Source organism: Bufo bufo, chromosome 10 (assembly GCF_905171765.1).
Source record: "Bufo bufo chromosome 10, aBufBuf1.1, whole genome shotgun sequence".
NCBI lineage: Eukaryota > Metazoa > Chordata > Amphibia > Anura > Bufonidae > Bufo > Bufo bufo.
This window is the reverse complement of record NC_053398.1, coordinates 1,143,363-1,161,552: the sequence shown is the minus strand read 5'-3', so window position 1 is coordinate 1,161,552 and position 18,190 is coordinate 1,143,363. Positions and strand designations below refer to the sequence as shown.

Genomic DNA, 18,190 nt, shown 5'->3' with positions numbered 1-18,190 from the left:
CCTCCTATGTACAAGAATATAACTACTATAATACTGCCTCCTATGTACAAGAATATAACTACTATAATACTGCTCCTATGTACAAGAATATAACTACTATAATACTGCTCCTATGTACAAGAATATAACTACTATAATACTGCCCCTATGTACAAGAATATAACTGCTATAATACTGCTCCTATGTACAAGAATATAACTGCTATAATACTGCCTCCTATGTACAAGGATATAACTACTATAATACTGCTCCTATGTACAGGGATATAACTACTATAATCCTGCCTCCTATGTACAGGAATATAACTACTATAATACTGCCTCCTATGTACAGGGATATAACTACTATAATACTGCCTCCTATGTACAAGAATATAACTACTATAATACTGCTCCTATATACAAGAATATAACTACTATAATACTGCTCCTATGTACAAGAATATACTACTATAATACTGCCTCCTATGTACAAGAATATAACTACTATAATACTGCTCCTATGTACAGGGATATAACTACTATAATACTGCCTCCTATGTACAGGGATATAACTACTATAATACTGCTCCTATGTACAGGGATATAACTACTATAATACTGCCTCCTATGTACAGGGATATAACTGCTATAACACTGCCCCCTGTGCTCACATGCCAGTGCACGGCCTGGTGATATGTATGGAGGGGTGCGTGTTGTGTATGCTGCCTCAGGGCGGAGGCGCTCTTTGACGTGTCTTTACGCCGTGTCTTCCAGTCGGGGAGCAGAACGTCATCCGCAGCGTTCCCATCTCTTCCATCACCAAGGAGAAGAAGATCAGCGTCCAGAACCATCTGCAGCAGAACATGCAGGAGGGGCTGCAGATCCGCTCCGCCACGTTGCAGGTAACGGCACACCAACCACTCCCATCATTTCTCAGTAATACTCCGCTATGTCTAGTCCTGCTCACACAGCTGAGGGTTTGTTACAGGGATCCAGTTTAGGCAATTCTCTAGGAGCACAAATCTCCCTCCTGTCCTGGTACAATCAAAATGGAAGTCCATGTCTACGCGATTCGTGAAATACGGATCCTTACTCATGACAAGGAGAGACTTTGGAATGCATGAACCCATACGAAAAATCCATAAGGAACAGGGAATCTTTTTGGATTTTTCGTGTGGGTTCATGCATTCCAAAGGGATTAATTGTCAGACATGATCTGATTCTTCACTATTGGCTCTTTTTGTAACGTTGTTTTTTATTGCGACATTGAAACATGAGAACATTCCGTATTTTATCGTGTAAGGAGGCGCGGCGATGGTTGATTGTGGTCACTATAGAAATCCGAGCCTGTGGAGTCTATCCTTGTCATGAGTAAGGATCAGGATTTCATGACCCGAAACGCGTAGACATGGACTTCCATTCAATGAAAGCCGCCACGTTTGTATTGCAAGCTGGATTTCTGCTCTTTCTTTTGGATATCGTTTTTACGCTATGTTCCCAGCGCCATTATTCACAGCCAGGTGAACGCACCTCCCTCTCCTTTTTTATGTCCTGATACAATGTATCAGTCTGGATTCCAGAGGATTGTGTAGGCTGGATACAACTGTAACAAACCCTCAGCTGTGAGATACGTCGTGAGACTGCTATAGACCGTAGGATGCTTTATACAGATACTGAGAAGGTAAACGAAAGTGACTGCAGCTCTGGGTGTGACTGTAGTATAATGTACACGTGCGTTCAGTATGTGCCCCGCGGATTCCTCTGGTCTTCATTTCCTCTCTCCGCTCCCCTCCAGTTGATCAGGGTGGCCTTCGATGAAGAGGTCAGCCCTGAGATGGTCGATCTCTTTAAGAAGCAGCTGATGAAGTTCCGCTATCCGGTGTCCATCTTCAGCACTTTCGCCTTTGCAGCGGGGCAGGCGGCTCCTCCCATCATCTTACCAAAGCAAAAGGAAAAAAACACCTCCTTCAGGTATGGCGCTCGGATCTCCACCGGCCTGCATGCTGGGCAATGTAGTGCTTACATGAGGACTCCCTGCAGGGGGCGCCATAGGTCGGCCAGAGCCTTCTGCCCTCTCGGCCTCTCCCAGCCTTGTGCTCTCAGATATTCCTTGTATTTTCGTCTCTTCTTCTGTTTTTAGGACTCTCTCCAAAACCATTGTCAAAGGGGCGAAACGGGCAGGAAAAATGACCATTGGGCGCCCGTACGTGGCCAAAAAGAAAACTGGAACAATATTAGAGGAACGGGGGAGCCGAAACGAGGACGATGACATCTCAGGTACAGAATTAGGTTCTTTCCCTTTAAATTAGTCCTAGTGCTGCGTACAGAAAACGGCTGTCGGTGCATTCGCCGCCTGCCAAGATCGCATTATGGAATTTTGGCTCCAAATGACAGTGATGGGTCCCATCCTGGGGCCCGTCTCTCCGCTGACAGAGGAGCCGGTGACATCATCACCCTCTCCGGTACGCCAGGCCCGGGCTCTCTGATGTCATCGCTAGGATTGATTGTCGCTGACTGCCATAAATGTGGCGTCTACTGAAGGGACCGGAACGATCAGTACTGGACCTCTGGGGGCTGCTGCACTACAGATCCCAGCCAGGCCTTGTGCGCGCTGTAGAGCTGCTCACCCCGTCTTCACACCAAACTTAATTCCTGTGCAATGAAAAATTCTGCAGCTTTCTAATAGACTTTGCATTTCCATTTATCACCATTTCCGAGATCTCTGCTTGTTGTCAGTGAATAAGAGCGTTCATTAAAGGGGTATTCCATCATATATGTTAAAGGCCTAGCCATGTCTGGGACCCTCACCTGTTGGCTTATCAGGGTCTTGTGAAAACACGACTCCTTCTGTAGAGACCTAATACTTCTCACAGCTGAGGGTTTGTTACCGTGTGTCCTCCGGCGCCTCTCCTTAGTCTTTGGTCACACTGCGGGCTGCTGTCACTTCCTCCACAGTTTCCGATGATAACGAGCTGCCGAGCGCAACGCTGAAAGCGACGGAGAAGTCAACGATGGAGCAGCTGGTGGAGCGCGCCTGTTTCCGGGATTACCAGCGCCTGGCACTGGGCACCATCAGTAACAGCTCCACACGGCTGAAGTCGGAGCATTTCCGCGTCACCGCCATGAACAGGATGCACTCCCTGTGCAGGAGGTGGGTGACCCCCTTAGTTACACCGAGCCCTCCTTAACTCCAGTCAGATAGGGTCACCTGCTGGTGGCGGATCTTATGAACAGTCTGACTACCTTCTCGCCCGCTCCTTTAGTTACCCCGGGCTCCTGGTCGTGCCGCAGTCGGTTCAGGACAGCAGCTTGACGAGGGTCGCCCGATGTTACCGCCACAACAGGCTGCCCGTCGTCTCCTGGAAAAACTCCAAAACAAACGCCATTTTACTCCGCTCCGGGGGCTTCCACGGGAAAACCGTCGTTGGTCTCTTTAAATCCCAGAATACACACCCAGCCGGTGAGTGATGGGTTCCGATAATCCAGACAGTCTGATAGTCCGGCACAGGGCAGTGACTTCATGTCGTCCCCTCAGCTCCAGCCTCTTCCCTCGAGTCGTCCAGCAGCATCGAGCAGGAGAAGTACCTCCAGGCCCTGCTGAACGCCATCTCTGTCCACTACAAGGGGAACGGCGGCGGCACCCTCACCGTACGGCCCACACTGGCCCTGTCACCAGGTAAGACAGGGGAGGGTTAATAATAACCGCTCTGCAGAATAGGGAGTGCAGCTCTGGAGTATAATACAGGATAAGTAATGTATGTACACAGTGACTGCACCAGCAGAATAGTGAGTGCAGCTCTGGAGTATAATACAGGATGTAACTCAGGATCAGTACAGGATAAGTAATGTATGTACACAGTGACTGCACCAGCAGAACAGTGAGTGCAGCTCTGGAGTATAATACAGGATGTAACTCAGGATCAGTACAGGATAAGTAATGTATGTACACAGTGACTGCACCAGCAGAATAGTGAGTGCAGCTCTGGAGTATAATACAGAATGTAACGCAGGATCAGTACAGGATAAGTAATGTATGTACACAGTGACTGCACCAGCAGAATAGTGAGTGCAGCTCTGGAGTATAATACAGGATGTAACTCAGGATCAGTACAGGATAAGTAATGTATGTACACAGTGACTGCACCAGCAGAATAGTGAGTGCAGCTCTGGAGTATAATACAGGATGTAACTCAGGATCAGTACAGGATAAGTAATGTATGTATAGAGTGACTGCACCAGCAGAATAGTGAGTGCAGCTCTGGAGTATAATACAGGATGTAACTCAGGATCAGTACAGGATAAGTAATGTATGTATAGAGTGACTGCACCAGCAGAATAGTGAGTGCAGCTCTGCAGTATAATACAGGATGTAACTCAGGATCAGTACAGGATAAGTAATGTATGTACACAGTGACTGCACCAGCAGAATAGTGAGTGCAGCTCTGGAGTATAATACAGGATGTAACTCAGGACCAGTACAGGATAAGTAATGTATGTACACAGTGACTGCACCAGCAGAATAGTGAGTGCAGCTCTGGAGTATAATACAGGATGTAACTCAGGATCAGTACAGGATAAGTAATGTATGTACACAGTGACTGCACCAGCAGAATAGTGAGTGCAGCTCTGGAGTATAATACAGGATGTAACTCAGGATCAGTGCAGGATAAGTAATGTATGTACACAGTGACTGCACCAGCAGAATAGTGAGTGCAGCTCCGGAGTATAATACAGGATGTAACTCAGGATCAGTACAGGATAAGTAATGTATGTACACAGTGACTGCAACAGCAGAATAGTGAGTGCAGCTCTGGAGTATAATACAGGATGTAACTCAGGATCAGTACAGGATAAGTAATGTATGTATAGAGTGACTGCACCAGCAGAATAGTGAGTGCAGCTCTGGAGTATAATACAGGATGTAACTCAGGATCAGTACAGGATAAGTAATGTATGTACACAGTGACTGCACCAGCAGAATAGTGAGTGCAGCTCTGGGGTATAATACAGCATGTAACTCAGGATCAGTACAGGATAAGTAATGTATGTACACAGTGACTGCACCAGCAGAATAGTGAGTGCAGCTCTGGGGTATAATACAGGATGTAACTCAGGATCAGTACAGGATAAGTAATGTATGTACACAGTGACTGCACCAGCAGAACAGTGAGTGCAGCTCTGGAGTATAATACAGGATGTAACTTAGGATCAGTACAGGATAAGTAATGTATGTACACAGTGACTGCACCAGCAGAATAGTGAGTGCAGCTCTGGAGTATAATACAGGAGGTAACTCAGGATCAGTACAGGATAAGTAATGTATGTGCACAGTGACTGCACCAGCAGAATAGTGAGTGCAGCTCTGGAGTATAATACAGGATATAACTCAGGATCAGTACAGGATAAGTAATGTATGTACACAGTGACTGCACCAGCAGAAAAGTGAGTGCAGCTCTGGAGTGTAATACAGGATGTAACTCAGGATGAGTACAGGATAAGTAATGTATGTGCACAGTGACTGCACCAGCAGAATAGTGAGTGCAGCTCTGGGGTATAATACAGGATGTAACTCAGGATCAGTACAGGATAAGTAATGTATGTACACAGTGACTGCACCAGCAGAATAGTGAGTGCAGCTCTGGAGTATAATACAGGATGTAACTCAGGATCAGTACAGGATAAGTAATGTATGTACACAGTGACTGCACCAGCAGAATAGTGAGTGCAGCTCTGGAGTATAATACAGGATGTAACTCAGGATCAGTACAGGATAAGTAATGTATGTACACAGTGACTGCACCAGCAGAATAGTGAGTGCAGCTCTGGAGTATAATACAAGATGTAACTCAGGATCAGTACAGGATAAGTAATGTATGTACACAGTGACTGCACCAGCAGAATAGTGAGTACAGCTCTGGAGTATAATACAGGATGTAACTCAGGATCAGTACAGGATAAGTAATGTATGTACACAGTGACTGCACCAGCAGAATAGTGAGTGCAGCTCTGGAGTATAATACAGGATGTAACTCAGGATCAGTACAGGATAAGTAATGTATGTACACAGTGACTGCACCAGCAGAATAGTGAGTGCAGCTCTGGAGTATAATACAGGATGTAACTCAGGATCAGTACAGGATAAGTAATGTATGTACACAGTGACTGCACCAGCAGAATAGTGAGTGCAGCTCTGGAGTATAATACAGGATGTAACTCAGGATCAGTACAGGATAAGTAATGTATGTACACAGTGACTGCACCAGCAGAATAGTGAGTACAGCTCTGGAGTATAATACAGGATGTAACTCAGGATCAGTACAGGATAAGTAATGTATGTACACAGTGACTGCACCAGCAGAATAGTGAGTGCAGCTCTGGAGTATAATACAGGATGTAACTCAGGATCAGTACAGGATAAGTAATGTATGTACACAGTGACTGCACCAGCAGAATAGGGAGTGCAGCTCTGGAGTATAATACAGGATGTAACTCAGGATCAGTACAGGATAAGCCATGTATATATATTATATATTATATATAATATTATAGTGTATGTTCAGCAGAAATAGAAAAGAACTATTAGAGAACAGATCTGCAAATAACAAACTCCATTCTCCATGTTGCATCCGAAGAAGTAGAAGATCCCGCTAGACTGTAATAAGATTGATACTATTATAATGGTCCTGAAGCTCAGGGTCTCTCTCTATTATCCCGCGCCCTTCACTCCCCCAGTATCTTGGGTGCTGCTGGTGTTGGGCTCTTGCCCTGTGACCTGGCGCTCACCTCCCTCTCGTGGATGGTCATTGTGGCAGCATTTTCGGCTAACCCTATGTATCTATAGGGCGCACCTACCTACCTGGACATACTTGGGGTATCCACTTGTGTCTCTTTGTATGGTTTCCTCCTATTCCATTGTAGTGGTCATGTGATGGGGTCGGGTTCACCGGAAGGTAACGCCGGTTTGTGGCAGGCTGAGACTCGTGACTGGGAAAGTCGCCGTCTTAAAACGTAATCCACTTAGCTCTCCCCTCCTCACTGGGAGCCGGAGGGAATGGTGCATGCTTGGCTTCCCTAACATCCAGCGCCCTGATCCATTATTCACCTCACCTAATGATTCTCCATCCAGTGATGGGGGGGCGTGGACCGCCACGTGGCCGCAGTGTAACCTGCTCATCCCATGTTCTGTGTTGCATTTAACCTTTTTTGTTTGTTTTCCATTTTGTTGTTCATTGTCTGTTTGTCTGTCCAACCGTAGGCAGCGCCAGAAAGAGCTCCAGAATGAGCGGAGGGGTTAAGCATGTTGTGCCAGGACACTTGGATGGCAGTCCGTCCAATAGCTTTACCCGCGGAGGTTAGTAAGTGCCAGCTCCATGGCTGCAGAGTGACACCGCAGCGATTGCGCCTTAGAGGGAGAATCTCGTGTCCATTGATGCATGGCATAGTCTCCGGACAGCCCCTTGGTCCCCTGGTACCATTAGCTGCTGCCGGGATCCCCCTTAATGAACTTTAGAGGGAGCTGAATGCTCAAGATGCGACATTCGTTGGTCTGAATGGACGCGCCATGTCCTCCAGCTTGAGGCAGGCCTCGGTTGTGGGTAATAGGTAGGCAGATAATGGGCATTTACCCATAAAATAGTTGTCCTCATATCTTATTTCTTAGTCTTTGCCTTTTCTGCAGAAGCTGAATGACAACCAGTATGGCCACCACTGGAGATCCACAAGGGAAAGCATAGTTGGGCCAAATTCAGGTGCCAAAATAAGGGCCATTTTTTGCCACCTCAAAATGCAGTATTTAAAGGGTTTGTCTGGAAGAACAGGCCTAAGAGAGCAGCAAATGGTTCAAATTAAACCAAGTTAGATCCCACATCACTCCTGTGCTGCCGCAGCGATGACATCATCCTTGTGACCGCTGGCCTCGGTGGTCCTGCAAGCATCAGGCCCGGGATTGGCCACAGCAGTCACATGGGTGGTGCCGGAGTGGCGAGGGATTTAACAGGTGAGTAACAATTATCTTTGATACTGTTTCCTGCTTTTAGGAAAATCCCTTACAATCCCAGGCAGGACGGACTATGAAGTGTAGGGGGAAATGTTCTAAAGTGACCCTTATAAGTTCATTGAAAGAGAACCAGATCGTACCCACTACAGTCCAGATTCTTTGTAAAACTACATCTCCCAGCATGCCCTGACCTTGATGACATAGTGCAGTGAGGGTAATGACCTTGTCAGGATGGAGGTGGGGGCGACAGAGCTCACCGTCTGGGTCTCGCCCTATGGGTGTCATTCTCTGGTTTTACATCTTCCTCTAACACCTAACAGTCCGTTCCAGCACATCCCAACTGATGACATCATCTTCTCAAAGCATACAGAAACAGATCCCGGAGGATAACCACCAATGGACACAACTACAGAACCCTTATGGAGTAGCACCCAGGTTTTCAAAGACCTGGAATTGGCACAGAAATGTCTCACTGTCCAGAACAATACCCATGTGTATTGCTGGGTGACACCACCCCATGGCCACTCTGATTCTCACCCAACTGGAAGATGGGATATAGTGCGCCAGTATTTTAATTCTACGCAGGCTGAGCCAGTTTCTGGCATAAATGATAGTAAATGTGATGGAGGCCACGCCCCTTCCCGAAAACTTGGCCCTCTTTTCTTGCCACTTTTAAAAACGGATGAGAACAATGAGATGTCGCAAATTATGGTGCAAATATATCATGGCATAATTCGCAACTTTTTTACACCACGGAAGTGGTATGAAAAGCTTAATAAATGTGTCCCGATATTTAATCAACAATTAGGAAACTTAAGGAGAGGAAACACAGAATTTTCATAAAAGGAAAAACTTAAACAAACTGCTTTCTTGTATCTTCTTGTATCATCTTGTCTTACTTTGTCTTTTCATATCTTCCTGTGTCTTCCTGTATCATCCTGTATCTTCCTGTCTTCTTGTATCTTCCTGTCTTCTTGTATCTTCCTGTATCATCCTGTATCTTCTTGTCTTCTTGTATCTTCCTGTATCATCCTGTATCTTCCTGTGTCTTACTGTATCATCCTGTATCTTCCTGTCTTCTTGTATCTTCGTGTATCATCCTGTGTCTTCTTGTATCATCCTGTGTCTTCCTGTGTCTTCTTGTATCATCCTTTGTCGTCTTGTATCATCCTGTATCTTCTTGTAGCTTCTTGTATCTTCCTGTCTTCTTGTATCTTCCTGTATTATCCTGTATCTTCTTGTCTTCTTGTATCTTCCTGTATCATCCTGTGTCTTCTTGTATCTTCCTGTGTCTTCTTGTATCTTCCTGTGTCTTCCTGTATCTTCCTGTCTTCTTGTATCTTCGTGTATCATCCTGTGTCTTCTTGTATCATCCTGTGTCTTCCTGTGTCTTCTTGTATCATCCTTTGTCGTCTTGTATCATCCTGTATCTTCTTGTAGCTTCTTGTATCTTCTTGTATCTTCCTGTATCTTCCTGTGTCTTCTTGTATCATCCTGTGTCTTCCTGTATCATCCTGTGTCTTCTTGTATCTTCCTGTGTCTTCTTGTATCTTCCTGTGTCTTCTTGTGTCTTCCTGTGTCTTATTGTATCATCCTGTGTCTTCTTGTATCTTCCTGTGTCTTCTTGTGTCTTCCTGTGTCTTCTTGTATCATCCTGTGTCTTCTTGTATCATCCTGTGTCTTCTTGTATCATCCTCTGTCTTCTTGTATCATCCTCTGTCTTCTTGTATCATCCTCTGTCTTCTTGTATCATCCTCTGTCTTCTTGTATCATCCTCTGTCTTCTTGTATCATCCTGTGTCTTCTTGTATCATCCTTTGTCGTCTTGTATCTTCCTGTGTCTTCTTGTATCATCCTGTGGCTTCTTGTGTCTTCCTGTGTCTTCCTGTGTCTTCCTGTGTCTTCCTGTGTCTTCTTGTGTCTTCCTGTGTCTTCCTGTGTCTTCCTGTGTCTTCTTGTGTCTTCTTGTGTCTTCTTGTATCATCCTGTGGCTTCTTGTGTCTTCCTGTGTCTTCCTGTGTCTTCTTGTGTCTTCCTGTGTCTTCTTGTGTCTTCTTGTGTCTTCTTGTGTCTTCTTGTGTCTTCCTGTGTCTTCTTGTGTCTTCCTGTGTCTTCTTGTATCTTCCTGTGTCTTCTTGTGTCTTCCTGTGTCTTCTTGTATCATCCTGTGTCTTCTTGTATCATCCTGTGTCTTCTTGTATCATCCTCTGTCTTCTTGTATCATCCTCTGTCTTCTTGTATCATCCTCTGTCTTCTTGTATCATCCTCTGTCTTCTTGTATCATCCTTTGTCGTCTTGTATCATCCTTTGTCGTCTTGTATCATCCTTTGTCTTCTTGTATCATCCTCTGTCTTCTTGTATCATCCTTTGTCGTCTTGTATCATCCTGTGTCTTCTTGTATCATCCTGTGTCTTCTTTTATCATCCTCTGTCTTCTTGTATCATCCTCTGTCTTCTTGTATCATCCTCTGTCTTCTTGTATCATCCTCTGTCTTCTTGTATCATCCTCTGTCTTCTTGTATCATCCTTTGTCGTCTTGTATCATCCTTTGTCGTCTTGTATCATCCTTTGTCGTCTTGTATCTTCCTGTGTCTTCTTGTATCATCCTGTGGCTTCTTGTGTCTTCCTGTGTCTTCTTGTGTCTTCCTGTGTCTTCTTGTATCATCCTGTGGCTTCTTGTGTCTTCCTGTGTCTTCTTGTGTCTTCCTGTGTCTTCTTGTGTCTTCCTGTGTCTTCTTGTGTCTTCCTGTGTCTTCTTGTGTCTTCCTGTGTCTTCTTGTGTCTTCTTGTGTCTTCTTGTATCATCCTGTGGCTTCTTGTGTCTTCCTGTGTCTTCCTGTGTCTTCTTGTGTCTTCCTGTGTCTTCTTGTGTCTTCCTGTGTCTTCTTGTGTCTTCCTGTGTCTTCTTGTGTCTTCCTGTGTCTTCTTGTGTCTTCTTGTATCATCCTGTGGCTTCTTGTGTCTTCCTGTGTCTTCTTGTGTCTTCCTGTGTCTTCTTGTGTCTTCCTGTGTCTTCTTGTATCTTCCTGTGTCTTCTTGTGTCTTCCTGTGTCTTCTTGTATCTTCCTGTGTCTTCTTACCTCATATATTAGCATTTATTATTTGTATATCTGCTTGTTATTTTTCGCCTCCTTTGCTTGTTGTTGTCTTCCCCCCGTCGGCTCTGTTTGATCTGCTGTGATCTGTAACCTTCTCGCTTTCCTTCCTCCTCCTCCTCTGACCAGTTCTTGGGTACAGGGATAAGCTGTTCTCCCAGGCACATCTCACAGCTAAGGAGAGGATACAGAATACAGGTACTTACCCCCTGAGCCGCCAGCATTCACCCTCCATCATCATCATCATCCTCCTCATCCTGCAGGCAGAGGATCCTCCCAGATATAGTTCTCCAGATCCTGGCCTGCAGGTCACTGAGGTGATCCTCCACCGGCTCGTGCAGCTCCAGACATCATAGACCTCTCTATTTAGGAATCTGGGAAAGATGGGTGACAACCCCTATTGGAGCTGTCATGGCGGCCATATTGTACATCACCCAGCTTTCCTTTCATCACCCCGTTAGCAGAGTCCTAGGTTCACGGGTCGTGTGATTCCATCATTCCCATAGACCTAGTTCTCACTCCTCACTCGTTTCTTTTCCTGCCTCTAAATAAATATATGAAAGTGACACAAAGAGCAGTAACATAAAGGGGATGTCATCAGTTTGGGAGGAAAGGTCCAATCACAACCATATATTTGTTTAGAGGCTTGTGTATCTAGTGCTTTCTGTTTTTGAGTATGTGTGTGATGCTGTGCGCTGGCGGGCATTGTCAGCATCGCTCTGTGCTGGCGGGCATTGTCAGCATCGCTCTGTGCTGGCGGGCATTGTCAGCATCGCTCTGTGCTGGCTGGCATTGTCAGCATCGCTCTGTGCTGGCGGGCATTGTCAGCATCGCTCTGTGCTGGCGGGCATTGTCAGCATCGCTCTGTGCTGGCTGGCATTGTCAGCATCGCTCTGTGCTGGCGGGCATTGTCAGCATCGCTCTGTGCTGGCGGGCATTGTCAGCATCGCTCTGTGCTGGCGGGCATTGTCAGCATCGCTCTGTGCTGGCGGGCATTGTCAGCATCGCTCTGTGCTGGCTGGCATTGTCAGCATCGCTCTGTGCTGGCTGGCATTGTCAGCATCGCTCTGTGCTGGCGGGCATTGTCAGCATCGCTCTGTGCTGGCTGGCATTGCCTCTGCTGGCTGCCTGGCCGCCCTCACTCTACCCATGCTTTCTGTAACTTTTCCTTCTGTGTCCAGGTGTTTGGGCAAGTCTGCGCTCCAGCAATCGCCTTATCACCACCCAAACGCCACTGGTCGATGTTGGCGCTCGTCTTGCAGGAAAAGACCACACTTCATCTTACACGGACCATACCACCCTGCAAAACCAGCTGTTAAAGCGCCAGGCTGCCCTGTATATCTTTGGAGAGAAATCTCAGTTAAGGGTTAGTACAGTCGGTATACCACCATTCTGTGCTCTAGAACAGAGCTGCCGCTGCGTTACCTGCTAGATCCGCCACTCTGATGCCAGGAGTCATTTTAACTTAGAAAAATTATATTATTTTGTATAGAAAACCTTCTTTGTTTTGCCTGCAGTGTAAAGAATGGGGGTTATCACTATTATTGATTTCCATGCCCCCACAGCCTAGCTTACTAAGCGCTGTAGGGCCTGTTTGTCGCGCTCCCGGGACTAGACGTTATCAGCACATTCCCCGCATAGCGGCGCCTATCAACGCTCCGCTTACCATTGGCCTTCTCTTAAATATACAGCTTGATGATCCCACGACCCTTATGCTTAACCCGCCGTGCCTGCAGGACATTGCTCCTCGTGTGACATTCTTCTTCCTATCACTTTAATTTTTTGGTCTCGGTCCAAGAACATCAGCGGCAGAAATTCCTGAAATTGTAATAAAAAATTCTCCAAGAGGCGCCCGGTGCCATCTGTTCCTAGAAATGAACGGCCTCCATCTAGTAAGCCTCGGACCTCCTCACCCGCCGGTGGCCGCTTGGCCTGCAGATAAAGGGCGCCTTGGGTTTTATGGAAGGAATCGCATTAATAATCCCTGTTAGTTACAGAAACCGCTTCCAGCCGCTTGTTATTATATAGATTGTGGAGGCAATTCATAGGGCAGGAAGCCTCTTCGTCAGGGGTGGCGGGGTATGATGCAGGGTGGCGCGGCGTGCCGAGGGGTGGCGCGGCGTGCCGAGGGGTTAGGAGTCAAAATAACTTTGTCTTTTCATCCACCAGGGCTTTAAGTTGGACTTTGCTCTGAACTGTGAATTCGTGCCCGTTGAGTTTGGTGACAACCGACAAGTAAAAGCGAGTTTCAAGAAGTTAATGAGAGCGTGCGTGCCCAGCTGCGTGCCCGGAGACTCCGACGCCACTTTCTTCAAGTCATTGGGAGACTCAGAGTGGTTCCTGCAGGTGATTTTTCAGTTCTCCTGGTATGGAGGACGACATCCTGATTATATATGTATTTATATACTTTCTGTATCTGCTGTCCACCATGCTGTACATTCCTACATCTCTCATCTCTGGAGACTTCCTGGTAGGCACAGAGCAGTTCCTGCTTTGTTCAGATCTCCCAAATTAAGATTGGTTCCCACAGGTGGTTTTCATGCTGAGTTCAGATGTGCTGGGTATTTCATGGTGTCATGACTATATGATCTGTCCACCATGCTGTACCTTTCTGCATCACTTTCATTATTCAGTTTATGATCTCAATCACATTCTCTGCTCCTCATCCACAATATTTCTAGCGTGCCCTTTTTTCTAGTGGATTTCTCCGATAATCCAGCACGCGTTGATGGCGGATTACAGGGATTTGTGGTATTTTTTCCCGCAGATTCACAGAATAATCCAGTTGTCGGTCATCGTGTCTGAGCTCCTGGAGAGTGGCTCGTCTGTGATGATCAGTCTGGAGGACGGATGGGATATCACCACCCAGGTAACGGTGACGACCAGGTATAGCCAATCTCATCTGCCACTCGGGTGTCTAGGAAAGCTGGGTGACCGGCCCCCGGCAGTCTTTTAGGTGTCACTCCACTTTCTCAGGGACAGAGAGAACTAAAGCAGCAGAAAAAAAGCTTGTATCGGTCTGGGAAAGCTGGGTGACAGACCGTATAGCTTCCCGCACATTCAGGGGGTCTCACTCAGCTTTCCCAAGGCCGACAGCAGCAGGGTCATTGTATAACGCTTCCCCTCGGGTGTCTAGGAACGCCGGGTGACAATCGCTATCGATAGAACATGGCATTTGTATCTGTTTCTGAGAAAGTTGGGTGTCAATATGGCGTCCATTCAGTCTTCGGTGACGGTGCCCCTCTAACCAGCCAGACTTGTGATTTGGGAATACGGTGGTGAGTGGGGCCCCTATGGATGTGAGTGGGGCCCCTCTGGATGCAGCTTTGTGTGAGGACCTCTGCGTTTACTGTGTGTTTCATGAACCTTCTAGATCATCTCTCTGGTACAGCTCCTCGGAGACCCCTTTTACCGCACTCTGGACGGGTTCCGGATGCTGATCGAGAAGGAGTGGCTCTCCTTTGGCCATAAGTTCAGCCAGCGCAGCAGCCTCTCGCTCGGCAGTCAAGGCAGCGGGTTTGTGCCGATCTTTCTGCAATTCCTCGACTGCGTCCATCAGGTGAGAATGCAGATGTTGGGAGTCTTAGCTCCTGCTCAGGTTTTACTTATCTCTTGTTCCAACTTATCTTTGACTCCAGTCACATCCAAAGCTGCATTTGCAGTTCTGGTCTCATGTTTCTGCACTGACTCAGACACGCCTGCTCTGCTTTGGTGCATGATGAACTCAGGGTGGACTGGCCATAGACCCTACAGGGAAATTTACCGTTGGGCAATGCCCGGGGGGGCACCAGAGGCCTCAGAGCTGTCAGCGGGGTACATAATGGTCTGATGCTCTCAGCAGTAATTACTGCTCGGAGCGTCGGGCATCCTCAGGACAGCAGGTGTCAGTATGTTATGCAGCACTGTGGTATTGCTGGCTCCACCTGCTGCTGTTGTCCCTACATATTTGAGTTGTTCCGACTTCTGCCAGTCTGGACCTGCCTACAACATGGCGCCACACTTCAGTTTAATTCCAAACCTGCTTTGGGCTCCCAGTCCGTCTATTATTTTGTAATTTATTTGCCCCTCCCTTCAATGCAGGTTATATATTGTACAGAAGACTTGTTCTGGTCCCCGGTCACAGACCCCGTATCTTCAGGTTATACATTGTACAGAAGTCTTGTTCTGGTCCCCGGTCACAGACCCCGTATCTTCAGGTTATACATTGTACAGAAGTCTTGTTCTGGTCCCCGGTCACAGACCCCGTATCTTCAGGTTATACATTGTACAGAAGACTTGTTCTGGTCCCCGGTCACAGACCTCGTATCTTCAGGTTATACATTGTACAGAAGTCTTGTTCTGGTCCCCGGTCACAGACCCCGTATCTTCAGGTTATACATTGTACAGAAGTCTTGTTCTGGTCCCCGGTCACAGACCCCGTATCTTCAGGTTATACATTGTACAGAAGTCTTGTTCTGGTCCCCGGTCACAGACCCCGTATCTTCAGGTTATACATTGTACAGAAGTCTTGTTCTGGTCCCCGGTCACAGACCCTGTATCTTCAGGTTATATATTGTACAGAAGTCTTGTTCTGGTCCCCGGTCACAGACCCTGTATCTTCAGGTTATACATTGTACAGAAGTCTTGTTCTGGTCCCCGGTCACAGACCCCGTATCTTCAGGTTATACATTGTACAGAAGACTTGTTCTGGTCCCCGGTCACAGACCCCGTATCTTCAGGTTATACATTGTACAGAAGACTTGTTCTGGTCCCCGGTCACAGACCCTGTATCTTCAGGTTATATATTGTACAGAAGTCTTGTTCTGGTCCCCGGTCACAGACCCTGTATCTTCAGGTTATACATTGTACAGAAGTCTTGTTCTGGTCCCCGGTCACAGACCCCGTATCTTCAGGTTATACATTGTACAGAAGACTTGTTCTGGTCCCCGGTCACAGACCCCGTATCTTCAGGTTATACATTGTACAGAAGTCTTGTTCTGGTCCCCGGTCACAGACCCTGTATCTTCAGGTTATACATTGTACAGAAGTCTTGTTCTGGTCCCCGGTCACAGACCCCGTATCTTCAGGTTATACATTGTACAGAAGACTTGTTCTGGTCCCAGGTCACAGACCCCGTATCTTCAGGTTATACATTGTACAGAAGACTTGTTCTGGTCCCCGGTCACAGACCCCGTATCTTCAGGTTATATATTGTACAGAAGTCTTGTTCTGGTCCCCGGTCACAGACCCCGTATCTTCAGGTTATACATTGTACAGAAGACTTGTTCTGGTCCCTGGTCACAGACCCCGTATCTTCAGGTTATATATTGTACAGAAGTCTTGTTCTGGTCCCCGGTCACAGACCCCGTATCTTCAGGTTATATATTGTACAGAAGTCTTGTTCTGGTCCCCGGTCACAGACCCCATATCTTCAGGTTATACATTGTACAGAAGTCTTGTTCTGGTCCCCGGTCACAGACCCCGTATCTTCAGGTTATACATTGTACAGAAGACTTGTTCTGGTCCCCGGTCACAGACCCCGTATCTTCAGGTTATACATTGTACAGAAGACTTGTTCTGGTCCCCGGTCACAGACCCCGTATCTTCAGGTTATACATTGTACAGAAGTCTTGTTCTGGTCCCCGGTCACAGACCCCGTATCTTCAGGTTATATATTGTACAGAAGTCTTGTTCTGGTCCCCGGTCACAGACCCCGTATCTTCAGGTTATATATTGTACAGAAGACTTGTTCTGGTCCCCGGTCACAGACCCCGTATCTTCAGGTTATACATTGTACAGAAGACTTGTTCTGGTCCCCGGTCACAGACCCCGTATCTTCAGGTTATACATTGTACAGAAGTCTTGTTCTGGTCCCCGGTCACAGACCCCGTATCTTCAGGTTATACATTGTACAGAAGACTTGTTCTGGTCCCCGGTCACAGACCCCGTATCTTCAGGTTATATATTGTACAGAAGTCTTGTTCTGGTCCCCGGTCACAGACCCCGTATCTTCAGGTTATATATTGTACAGAAGACTTGTTCTGGTCCCCGGTCACAGACCCCGTATCTTCAGGTTATACATTGTACAGAAGACTTGTTCTGGTCCCCGGTCACAGACCCCGTATCTTCAGGTTATACATTGTACAGAAGACTTGTTCTGGTCCCCGGTCACAGACCCCGTATCTTCAGGTTATATATTGTACAGAAGACTTGTTCTGGTCCCCGGTCACAGACCCCGTATCTTCAGGTTATACATTGTACAGAAGACTTGTTCTGGTCCCCGGTCACAGACCCCGTATCTTCAGGTTATACATTGTACAGAAGACTTGTTCTGGTCCCCGGTCACAGACCCCGTATCTTCAGGTTATACATTGTACAGAAGACTTGTTCTGGTCCCCGGTCACAGTCCCTGTATCTTCAGGTTATATATTGTACAGAAGTCTTGTTCTGGTCCCCGGTCACAGACCCCGTATCTTCAGGTTATATATTGTACAGAAGACTTGTTCTGGTCCCCGGTCACAGACCCCGTATCTTCAGGTTATACATTGTACAGAAGACTTGTTCTGGTCCCCGGTCACAGACCTCGTATCTTCAGGTTATACATTGTACAGAAGACTTGTTCTGGTCCCAGGTCACAGACCTCGTATCTTCAGGTTATACATTGTACAGAAGACTTGTTCTGGTCCCCGGTCACAGACCCCGTATCTTCAGGTTATATATTGTACAGAAGACTTGTTCTGGTCCCCGGTCACAGACCCCGTATCTTCAGGTTATATATTGTACAGAAGTCTTGTTCTGGTCCCCGGTCACAGACCCCGTATCTTCAGGTTATACATTGTACAGAAGACTTGTTCTGGTCCCAGGTCACAGACCCCGTATCTTCAGGTTATACATTGTACAGAAGTCTTGTTCTGGTCCCCGGTCACAGACCCCGTATCTTCAGGTTATACATTGTACAGAAGACTTGTTCTGGTCCCCGGTCACAGACCCCGTATCTTCAGGTTATATATTGTACAGAAGACTTGTTCTGGTCCCCGGTCACAGACCCCGTATCTTCAGGTTATACATTGTACAGAAGACTTGTTCTGGTCCCCGGTCACAGACCCCGTATCTTCAGGTTATACATTGTACAGAAGACTTG

The 18,190-nt window shown here is 46.9% G+C and overlaps 1 protein-coding gene across 6 annotated transcripts in view; it reads left to right on the top strand.

The window, feature by feature from the left end:
* SBF2 (SET binding factor 2) overlaps positions 1–18,190 on the top strand; it is a 293,682-nt gene that overhangs the window by 235,390 nt on the left and 40,102 nt on the right. For 3 of the 6 annotated variants that reach the window (XM_040410353.1, XM_040410352.1, XM_040410356.1), the window contains 11 exons: positions 756–883; positions 1,777–1,952; positions 2,122–2,258; positions 2,937–3,132; positions 3,245–3,441; positions 3,517–3,657; positions 7,237–7,332; positions 12,252–12,436; positions 13,240–13,416; positions 13,838–13,939; positions 14,444–14,629. In XM_040410353.1, coding sequence (XP_040266287.1) covers positions 756–883; positions 1,777–1,952; positions 2,122–2,258; positions 2,937–3,132; positions 3,245–3,441; positions 3,517–3,657; positions 7,237–7,332; positions 12,252–12,436; positions 13,240–13,416; positions 13,838–13,939; positions 14,444–14,629 — 1,721 coding nt within the window. Of the gene's footprint in view, positions 1–755; positions 884–1,776; positions 1,953–2,121; positions 2,259–2,936; positions 3,133–3,244; positions 3,442–3,516; positions 3,658–7,236; positions 7,333–11,199; positions 11,269–12,251; positions 12,437–13,239; positions 13,417–13,837; positions 13,940–14,443; positions 14,630–18,190 lie in introns of all 6 variants that reach the window. The other 3 variants (XM_040410355.1, XM_040410354.1, XM_040410357.1) reach the window with 2 other exon arrangements.